An 11,823-nucleotide genomic window follows, 5' to 3' on the forward strand; every position below is an offset into this window, starting at 1 on the left:
TCAACTGCATAATGCTGAAAATGTTTCCTTGATTTTAATGATTTCAGCATAAACATCTTGTATTAATGGTCGATCTTTTGGTGACTCAGATGAGCATTCTAGACCAATTTTCAGCATCTGTATAATACTTCTCTCCATTCCGCTTATCACATCGTCTCTGTCTTCAAGTCTGTAACATGGAGTAAACCTAGTATCCAAAATATCAACAACATTATGTGGGTATGCATCCTCCACTAATCTATGAATGTTCAGCCCATCCTTAAACATGTCATCAGTAGGATGCTTCCCTGTGAGCATTTCTAGCAGAATAACTCCGTAGCTATAAACGTCGCCCGCAGATGAGATTTCGCAACCCATCCCATATTCTGCATTAAGGATAACAAAATATATTTAGAAAAAAAATATTCTGATCTGCTATACTGACTTCAGAAGACTGTAATAAAAAGCATGCGTTCATGTGTTAAACTAACAAAGCTGGCAACAAAGTCAAGCCAAATATTGCTGAATTCCTTAAATGATAACCATATATGTTTTCTCACAGAAATACCTGAAAATTAGTCAATACAAAGAAGATAAGATTGATTGTTCACCTGGTGCAATATATCCAACTGATCCTCTTGGGCCAGCTATGCTTGATAAACTGTTAAGCCTTGCTGAGGAATGGTTGCAAATAATCTTTGCTAATCCAAAGTCACTAACATGAGCACCCATGTCCTCGTCCAAAAGGACATTGCTTGGCTTCAAATCACAGTGAACAAACGGAGGAGTGCACCAGTTATGGAGATAATCCAAGGCAGCAGCAATGTCTCTAGCTATCAGTATTATTGATCCTAGACTTAATGATCTTCTCTGTCCATGTTTCTGTGTTTTTGGATGAAGCCAGCTTTCTAGGTTACCATTGGCCATGTACTCAAGAATCAGAGCTTTAAACTCATTCCCCATCGGATCAAAGGTTGAACACAGACTAACCACCTTCATGAGATTGCGGTGCCTGGTGTTTCTTAGCACCTCACATTCAGCCAAGAAATTATTTGATGCTCCGATTTCATCAAGTTTGAATACCTTGACGGCAACTTCTTGGGCGTCAAATTTGAATCTAGCTTTGTAGACTACCCCAAATGCCCCAGAACCGACTAGGTTGTCTGATGAAAATTCATTGGTAGCTTCAGCAATCTCAGCATATGTGAACTTCTTCAACTCATGCAATGATTGATCAATTTGCTTTCCCAGTTTAATTCTCTTCTTGTGAAGAATGGCTGCAAGGCATAGCAATATTATGACTGTAGCAACACTGGCAAGTGGAAGAGCTATTAGAGTTAGATAGGATTTCTTCTTTATTTTGGATGGTGTTGATGCGCAAACTGGTAGTTGCAGCCTTGGAGACTCCGTGCATAAATTTTTGTTCCCCTGCACAAATACCGTACTTGAATTGCTAAACACACCATATGTGGGAACTATTCCCTCAAGGTTGTTGAAGGATAAGTTGAGGAGTTGCAAAGAAGTAAAGTTCTCAAGAAAGTTTGGGATTTCACCATATAGATTATTTCGAGAAAGATCCATCAGACTGATGCCTCTTAAACTCATGAAGGATTCTGGGATACTCCCATCTAGAAAATTGGCATCTAATTGAAGGGACTCCAAGTGAAGGCACTCTCCAAGTGTGTGTGGAATTTTTCCAGACAATTGGTTGTTGGACATATCAAGGAGATCAAGATTAATTAAACTTCCAATCTCAGATGGTATGGGTCCAGTGAGTTTGTTATAAGACAAATCTAAGCCTTTTGAAAGAGAGGAGATGGATAGGAGCTCAGGAGGAATGCTTCCATTGAGGGCATTGCATGAGAGGTTCAGCATTACCAAATTTCGGCAGCTTTGCAAGCTGGATGGTATTGCCCCACTCAAGTTGTTCTCTTGGAGATAAACCTCACCCAATTTTCCCATTTTTCCAATTGACCGTGGTATTTTGCTGGAAAGTTTGTTATGGGATAAGCCCAGGACAAACAAGTTTACAAGGTTGCCAAGTGTTTCAGGAATATCCCCTGAGATTAAGTTTTCTGATAAATGAAGAACTGTGAGGTTAGTGAGCTTTGCTATCTCTGAAGGTATGGTCCCTGAAATTCTGTTTTTTGTCAGAAATAACATTTGTAGGCTTCTTGGTAGATTGCCAATGCAACTAGGTATGATTCCATGAAGCTTGTTGTTATCCAAATATATTGCCTCTAGTTTTGTAGAGTTTATTTCAGAGGACAATGAACTCCAGTCTACAGATTCAAATAGGTTTGCACCAAGGTCCAACTGAGTCAAGTTTTGCAGAGCCCAAAACGAAGGAACAACACCGGTGAACACGTTATCACGAATCTCTAGCACTTGAAGGTTCACGGCATGAACTAAAGAAGCTGGTAATGTGCCATGGAAATTATTTCCTTCCAAGACCAATGTCTGAATGTTTGGAAGAGTGTATCCAATGTTGATAGGAATTTCCCCTGAAAGATGGTTCACCCCAAGGCCAAGATAAGTCAGAGTCGAGATTGTGTAGAGAGATGGTGGCACTGTGCCAGTCAAGCTGTTGTAAGCCAAGTCTAACTCTTCTAAATACTGAATTCTGGTTAAGCTCTCTGGGATGTTGCCATGTAGATAATTTTTTGCAAGCAGCAAGGAAGACAGGGAACTCAGATTCCCCAGTGTGGCTGGAATAACTCCAGAGAGCTTGTTGTCTGCAAGGATGACAGTTTGCAGCTTTGAGGTTATCAGTGTGGCAGAGGGGATTGACCATTCAGAGAACTCATTACTCGACAGATCCAACGTAACAAGAGATGAGCTGTTGAAGAGGGAAGAAGGGATCACCCCACCAAGTTTGTTCATCCACAGGTCAAGGTGTGTGAGTGAAGAGCTATTCGCTAAGACAGGTGGGATACCACCAGTTAGGTTGTTGTTTCCAAGAACAACCATGGACAGTGATGTGCCACTTCCTAGAGATTCAGGAATGCTGCCCTCAAGCCTATTGCTAAGGAGAAATAGATATTTGAGGTGGAGAAGGGAACCAATCTCTGAAGGCATTGTTCCACTGAGGTTGTTATTGCTGAGAACAATTTCCTGAAGAAGTGGGCACTGAGCAAGGCTTGCCGGGATCTCACCTTCGATGCTGTTGCCCGACAGGTCGATGACCTCGAGGCGGGTGCACGACGATACGGTATCAGGAATCACCCCTGTGATGAGGTTCATGCTTAAGCTTAGGTTCCTGAGCTGGGTAAGGCGGCCAATCTCGGAAGGTATGTGGCCATTGAATTGGTTGTCTGACATGCTCATGGTGGTAAGGAAACTAAGGCGGGCAATGCAAGAGGGTATTTGGCCTGTGAGGTTCAGCGATTCAAGGTGAATCGCGACGACACGAGCTGCACGCCGGCTGCTGCTGCATGTCACCCCATGCCAATCGCAGAACGCAAGAGATTCTTCTCTCCATGAGTCCAGGGCTCCATGAGGATCATGGAGTGCTGATCTGAGGCACAGGAGGGCTTGCCTGTCGCTCTCTGAGGTGTTATGGACTCTCGATGCTGGCAATGAACTCACACTGCAGGGACATGAGCTGACCAAGATCAGGAAGAAAAGCGTCAGAGAAGGCAGTACCGACAATGTGTCCTGGGGTTCTGCAGAAGCAACCATCTTGCTCTTCCTTTTGGTAGCTCTAGCAGATTCCTAACAGGTTTGGTTTGATGATTCTTGTTTGGGAACATGATGGCATTTATATGCATCATAGGTCTAGAGTCAACTATGAGCTAGCGTGTGAGAGGGTCTGGATGTGGTTGTGACTTGTGAGATGGTGGGCATTTAACTTTTTGCCACTTTTAGAAATGGCACAAATACTATGACACGTGGGTCTTCATGTGTCTATGACATGTGGGTACAATGACAAATATGTTAGTGTTATTTTTAATAGTGGCAAAAAGTTAATTATTCCGTGAGATGGAGGCCGCGTTTGGCTCTCCCCTTCTTGTTTTTTTCACGCACGTTTTTCGAACTGCTAAACAGTGTATTATGACAATAATTTTATATAGGAAAGTTGTTTTAACAAATCATATTAATCTATTTTATAATTAATAATTAATTAATTATGTATTAATCTATTAATATGTTTTCTGCACCGGATAACTAACCTGCCTATCACCTCGTACCGAACGCGGCCGAAAAGAGAATCAACCCTGTTTATAGTCGCAAAAGCGAGCACTAGAGGTCAATTCAATGTGCGTGTCTACAAATTTATATGGAAAGTAGGCACTTGGAGTACAACCAAGAGTCGCATTTCAAGTCTGCTCCAGGATATAATCCTCTGGCATCCTGAAAGTAATTAACATGTTAAAACAATGAAGTCCGGTGTCCTCGGAAGGTATGTGTAATTTAAATTTGAGTGAAGTGCACCAGCGGTCCCTAAACTTATATGCATGTATCATCTAGGTTCTTAAACTCTTAAAATGCATTTTTGAGTTCCCGAACTTGTCCGGGGGTATCATATAGGTCCAAACGGGCTCCGACCCGCTCCATCCGCTGACGTGGCATGTCACGGTGGCGCCTACGAGAAGGGAGAGAAAAGAATAATGAGGAGAGAGAGAAACTGACATGTGGGATCCACGTGACACCATCAACACGTAGACGCCACCGTGGCATGCCACGTCAGCAGATGGAGCGGGTTAGAGCTTGTTGGACCTATATGACACCCTCAGACAAGTTCGAGAACCCAAAAATGTATTTTAAGAGTTCAGGGACCTAGATGACACATGCATACAAGTTTAGGGACCGCTGGTGCACTTCACTCTTTAATTTTTTTGCATTCAAGTTGTGCTGAAACTAACATATCAACTGATGGATATGTTCTTCAGGTGGAACTGAAGCTATGCATTTAATCTTTTTTTTTGAAGAAAATTGTGCATTTAACTATTCAGGTATCTCTCTTTTTTAGGACTGCGACTGACTCTGGGTAATTAAAATACGTATAAAAGTAATGAAAGTTTGGAATCCTGAAAGTTTGCATGTTACATGTTAGTTTGTATGTACTTGAGCTTTTGTATGCGTAAAGTGTGGGTATGTTTAGATTAAGTGGTTTGACATGATTTTTCTCATTTTCACATTAAAAAAAAGGTTTGATAGTTGAGATCGGCATAAAGTAGCCATAAGTGCGTTTTGGGTGCTTTGGTTAGTGGATAGTACTAATTAGGCAGCAGCACACATGTAATTGTTTGCTATCCTAGACATAAATAGTATGCCCTCTCTTCATTTTTAATGGTAAACACGCGTAAAATTTATCGGAGACAGCAAAAACCCAACGAGTGGGCGCATAGACCTATCCACTAATTTTTTCTTGGAGCATACGGCGAGTTCTCGAGTCACTAAAATGACAATTCGAATATGAGATTTGCTCCAATCCAACAAAAAGTATCTATCTCACGGTACTACATTGTTTTCCACCATGGATCTATTTGAGCAGGACTGACATAGTTAGATCCAATGATCAGAAACGATTTGGTATCGTGAGGTATCGGTATATCAAGCTACATGCTTTTTGTTGGACGGAAGCAAATCTCTTCGAAAAAACATTGTCTACAATTTGTAGTCAAATTTCTCAAACGTGATGATGATACTTAGGCACAATATTTGTTCACAAGGTTCAACCGAAGTTACTGATTATGGGCTCTCCTTGCAGCAAGGGAAATATTAGACGTGAACTAAAATATTATCAACCATCTTACTCTTGCAACAAGGGACATTTGCTCTGTTTTTCCCGGATGCAACTATGCTAATGGGAGAACTAACTACTATTCAATTTGGAGCATTGCTCCGGTCCTTCATTTTGAAGCATGAGGTACTAAAATCCTTACTCTGCTATCTGTCTCATGACCAAGCTGATACTAAAATCCTAATAGTTGGTGATGATAGATCGGACGGTCACGATTGCACGGTCTAGCTTGGTCATTGGGTGGATAGCGTGAGTGAGGATATTAGTACCTCACAGTACTAATACCTCGCGATAAAAAAAGGACCGGAGCAAAACTCTTTAATTTGGGCCTCGAGTGTATTGAACTATGGTGAGTTTTTATGCGTGCATTGATCATGTGTATTTATACTGTGTTTTGAAATAAAAACGAAATGGGTGAGTAAAGAGAGACAATTTTCAGACATACGAGGCATCTGTGATTGATACAGTATCCTAACATGGTGTTGGAAAAGTCTTGAATTACACCGTTAAGTAATGGCGTGGTTACGAATTAGCTCTATCTGAACCCAAAAGCCAAACTCTTTTCATACTCAATTGGCGATACCGGATGGAGAAGCCCCTCGAGCGGCTTTTGAGGCCGGTTTTGGCTTAAAGTATTACATGCGGCTGTTTTTCAAATAGCAGCCTATACTAATCTAACCCAAAACCAGCCTCAAAGAGGCTTAAGGGGGTTCTCCACCTGGTTTTGTTATTTGAGGGTTAAAAATATCCAGGCTTTTGGTTCAAGGTAATTCATACACAATAGTTTATAGGTGTAATTCGAACTTTTCTGTGGTGTATCAGTGTATATACAAGAAAAATACACCCTTGTGGTACCCAAATTGCAACTTATCCCATTTCTATAATTTTAAGGGCCTTATATTTTCATCACAGTTAATTTTCTAGTTTTTGCTTTCAGATCACTAAGAACAAGTATGTAAAAATTTTAGAAATAAATTATTTTCATTGTGATAGCAAATATGCCAACGATCGATCACACTGTGATAGAAAAAGAATAGATTTAAAGGGGTTAATTGAAACAAGCCTAGGGCTCAATCCTGAATTGCCATACGTTTGTCTCCGCACATGACTCCTGAATCCGCTTTTGTGTTCCCTCCTAGATTCCCAATATGCAAAGACTGATCCAAGTGTCTCAGTAAAATTTAACATTTAACCAACCATCCAATGTAGTTCATACATTCAATATACAAATTTGCTCCGGTCCAACAAAAAGTACCTCGAGGCACCGGTACCTCGAGGTACCAAATCATTTCTCACTATTGGATTAGGATGTGCGCTGTTAGATCCAACGATCAGAAACGATTTGGTACCGTGAGGTACCGGTACCTCGAGTTACTTTTTATCACTTTTTGTTGGACTGTAAAATTGCTCTTAGTATATGATTTAAAAGTTAAGATTATTTTTAGGTCTAATTTATGGTGCTCCTGTAAGGTCCCTCTCAGTGCAAAATTCTATTTTGTAGTTTACGGTAGTGCCACGTCATCAAAACATATTTGAATTGATGAATTAAACACAAGTGCTCTCCATGCAAAATTTCACTTAACGGTTTTATATGCTAACATATTACTTAAATGTTACATCGAAGTGATCAATAGGAGATGATTGAATGTGTGAAGATGAAATAAATTACTCTTAGTGGGGGTTCCTATCCAGTTTCATGGTCTAGCTAACCATGTACACCAAGTTTTACCCCCGTAAAACTCAACCTCCCTCTTATCAAAAATTTTATATCACATTACTATTATTGCCAATGTGCCATATCATCTAATAAGATTGGAACCCTCACAGAACTCCCACGGAGACCGGTATAAGTGCTAGGTAGAGAAATGGAAGGACAGATTAATTAATTGAGTAGGAGAGAGCTAGAAAGCACAATGGGAAGGGGGTGGAGGCTGGTGGAGTAGGGAGTGATAACACCATTTGTGGGCTCCTTAGTGGATCATAAATTAATATAATGATGATTGTAATGCTGATTTGGAGGGAAAAAAAGAGTTAGGGAGTGCTGTATACATGCGTGCATGGAGGGACAGCTGGTCGTACGAGGATGGGAGAGGGAAGGAGTGTGGGGGCAGGGCAGGAATTATATCCGATGGTTGAAAGAATTGGTCCCTCGATTTCAATAAAAATTGAGTGTTTGATTTTCTTTGTTTTTCCTCTGTATTTTTGGGAATTTTCAAATTTATGAGGTGTGACTTGATAGGTGTTTAAAAAATAGTGCTCTTTATAGTAGTACTAATCTAGACGATTTTTTTCTAATCCAATGTATCAGATTTATTTATAACGGTACATCTGTTGATAGTACAATATATTTTTTTTACATGCAGCAAACTCTAAGTCAATGGTGGAAATTTTTGTACCGACGATAATATTGGTAGTAGACCTTCCAGAGCACCGTAGCTAAGCTCAACTTAGAAAGGCTGTGGAGGTTGTTAACCTTTAGCCCACTTCTCAACTTCTGCCATCTCGTTTTTTGGGCAAGATTTATCGGCTTGCTAAATTGTATATCTTTAAAAGAATTATAGCAAAGTTGCTCTAAAAATACCATATTAATCTATTTTTAAAGGTTTTTAGCTGATACTTAGTTATGCGTTAATTCACCGCTCTGTTTTCCATGCCGGGTGATAACTCGGCAACCCTCTTACCAGAACACAACCTTCCTATTATATAGTACATATATATGTGGGAAACACATATTTTAGTGAGTGGATAAGATGATAGAAGCGGCAGCCTGCAAGAGTTTTCACATCATATATTTTTCCTGGGGTGGGGGAGAGAGCAGAGAAAAGAGAAGAGAATTTGCTCATCATACAGGCCCTGCCGTTGTGATCACTATCCCTCTGCCTCGAAAGTCACATGCCTTTGTCATTGATATATAAATCTGACTTCTCTGAACCCTTGTCAAAGATACCGTAACTTCGAAGACAGATGATCTCAATCCCTGGCGCTGTTCAACTGAATATATAAGAACGACATAAAGTTGTAATTGGTTTATTTCACTGATCTCCATGATGGTTGTGTTTTTTTTTGCCGAAGAGGGAAATATATTACTCAGAAACAGTAGAGCTACTATCGTCTAGAATGTATTATTGAACAGGATTACGCTCGTGACAAAACCAGAAACCGGAATAAGAACCTGTTCTTCCTAGATTAGAAGAACAGGACTAACTCCATGATGGTTGTGGTGTGCCTAACTCCGTGGACTTAATTTCCAAGTCCACACGCTTGTGCGACCCAAGTTTTATTTATATATATATCCTCCGGTCGATAGAGTACCTCAGTAGAGTGTGCACATGTACTTCCGTTGTCCAGTGATATATAATTAAGCTTCGTTCTTGTCAGAATCCCAATCTCTAAAAATTTCTAGACAAATTAATTAAGATGCACAGGACGATTATTTTCTTGCTCCAGGCTCTACTGCTGGTAATGGCAGTGATCGGAGGCCCAGCAACCGAAGAGACGACGAAGCAGAAGCTGCCACAGACAACCACAGACCCAATTTTATCGTGTGATGATAAACGAGCAACAAGTTATCAACGAATACCGATTTGTGTGTTTGAACATCCAGGTAAGTTTCTACAAGATTTTAACTTTTTTTTTCTCTTTAGAGATCGATGTTCTTCATGAATTATATATCTGTGCTTCATTTCACATGCTGTGATACCACGAGAACTGAAATTAATTATTTCCTCGGTTGGTATGCATTTTTGTTTTCTCATGCATCCATTCACAACATTATTTCAAACTGCATCCATCTGTCGACATTTTTACTTCCTTGATCGTCCGCAGCACTAATCAGTTAGTATTTAGATCTACCTATTTGAGATTTGCTCCGGTTTAATAAAAGAGTTTTACTCCCATCCTTCGTTTTCTATCTCGAGGTACCGGTACCTTGTGGTACCAAATCGTTTCTAATCGTTGAATTCAACAGTGCAAATCCTATTTAGCTGGATCCAATGGTGAGAAATGATTTGGTAACTTGAGATACCGGTACCTCGAGGTACAAAAGAAAGGATGGCTGTAAAACTCTTAATAAAAGAAGTATCTCGAAGTACCGGTATCTCGTGGTACTAAATCGTTTCGCACCATTAGATCTTGCTGAGTAGGATGGACATTGTTAGATGCAATAATCAGAAACCACGAGGTACTAGTACCTTGAAATATTTTTATTGAACTGGAGCAAATCTCACCTATTTTGTTTAACAACATGGATGAATAATTTTCAGCCTTGGGATTTCTGTGCAGTTGGAGTGAATTATTTTAACCATGATCCATCCAGAGACGCTGGTTCTGCTCACTATTCGGATACACACCATTGCAGCCGGCCAGGCCAAGCTGCTTGCAAAATTCTTCATTGACAGTTTGTACTGCTCAGAAGAATTAATCGGAAGAACGACGTCAATAAACATCAGTGATTAAATATTATTATCTCCTCTATAAAAAAAACACAACTTTTGCGAATGAATCTGAACAGAAGTTGATTTCTTCTGGACAAATTAATATAATAGAATACATAGGCGCAGTACATGGAAGTCGATGATTGTTTAGCATAATCCAAGGATTCAAATGTTAGCACTAAAAGAGTGCAAGTAATCCTGGAATTTCTAGTTTATTGTTTTTATGTATTCGATGACCAGATGCAATATCTATGAGCTTCCCTGATTTCATTTTCAACTCTGAAATATCAATCAGAGCATCGGGTTCTGAAGCTCTGTGCCAGTTGACTCCTTAAGAAAAATAAAAAGGAACAAAAAGAAACCAACCGTCTGCAATGCAACGATACGTGAGATATTCTGTCTCCTGCATGCTTGCTATATAGTGCTCTCCGTTGTTATGTTGGTAGTATAAATAAATCTAGACTATTGATCTAACTTTTTGGAGGGTTCGGATTTATTTCTTAACGGCAGTAGAAACATAGAGAGGGTATAATTGCTAAAAAATATATGTATCGATGGGTAAAACATAGCATAAATGTATATGAAAAATACATAATACCATGAATCTTTCCTATGCTAGTATCTACTACTAGCACATATACACTTGTTTTAGGTTCAGTTTGTGATGTCGCCGGTATAAAGCAAGCAATAGTGTAGGGTGGAGCCAGAGCGAAATAGAGGGGTAACACATTTGTTTTTCAGTGCTTTGAAACAGATTTAGATTATTACGGATGCCTGAATTTAGATTAAAATGATGTATATATGGTGAAAATTGATAAACTCTAGCTAAAATTGATAAACCATATACCGACACCTTGAGGTAATTTTTGTTGGACTACAGCAAATCTCATAAAGCAAACACGTAGTGTTACTCGGATTCTATCATTAATGGCGCGATTGTTTGACTTTTTATTAAAAAACCAACAATATATTTGCAGATAAAAAATTATGAATAATTTTTTTTAAATATTCTTATTGATCTAAAAGCGAATACTAAAAACAAATTTAAGTGAAAACCCTAAAATCAATCCAAATTTAAGATTAAAAATTTAAATTTTTTAAAAATTTAAATTTTAAGATATAAGTATAAGCAGAAATAATAAGATAGCACGATGGTCACCATGTCTGATAATCCACGATGCAATGTTCTTGAGTCTACGGTGGTCAGTCAAGTCTTCGTCAATTGTAAGTGGTTTGGTTTGTTGATGCCCTCTCCTATCCTAGAAAGTACCAATATCTACCGATGAACATGCACACAGTCTTTCTGTCGATGCTTATAAATCAAAATTTAAAATTTTAATCTGTTTATAGTTGATTTTGGATTTTTTTTAAACTAAAGTACTAAAGTTTGTTTGTCAGCATTGTTTTCTAGATCGCTAAAAATACGTATATAAAAATTTTTATTCATAAATAATTTTTTTCTAAATTGTTTGGTCTTTTTTCATAAAAACGCTAACCAATCACCCTACGGACACCAAGCTACGTAATTGGACGTCGCACGCGTCAACGCATCCGTATGGTTTTTCTACACACGCTTAAAAATTCCGAGACAACAAAATTTCCCATATAGTGGATGCATAAGCAAGTGGGCATTTTTTTTTTGACTTTGCAAGTTGTAGTCAAATT

The 11,823-nt window shown here is 39.1% G+C and overlaps 1 protein-coding gene across 1 annotated transcript; it reads right to left on the reverse strand.

The window, feature by feature from the left end:
* On the reverse strand, positions 1-3,660 carry LOC102722625 (receptor kinase-like protein Xa21). Its single transcript, XM_040528572.1, has 3 exons — positions 1,992-3,660; positions 591-1,622; positions 1-365 (listed from the first exon to the last, which is right to left on the reverse strand). The coding sequence occupies exons 1-3, from the start codon at positions 3,658-3,660 to the stop codon at positions 1-3; spliced, it is 3,066 nt and encodes a 1,021-aa protein (XP_040384506.1).
* Between the last annotated feature and the right edge of the window lie 8,163 nt (positions 3,661-11,823).

This window comes from Oryza brachyantha, chromosome 11 (genome assembly GCF_000231095.2).
Source record: "Oryza brachyantha chromosome 11, ObraRS2, whole genome shotgun sequence".
Taxonomy (NCBI): Eukaryota; Viridiplantae; Streptophyta; class Magnoliopsida; order Poales; family Poaceae; genus Oryza; species Oryza brachyantha.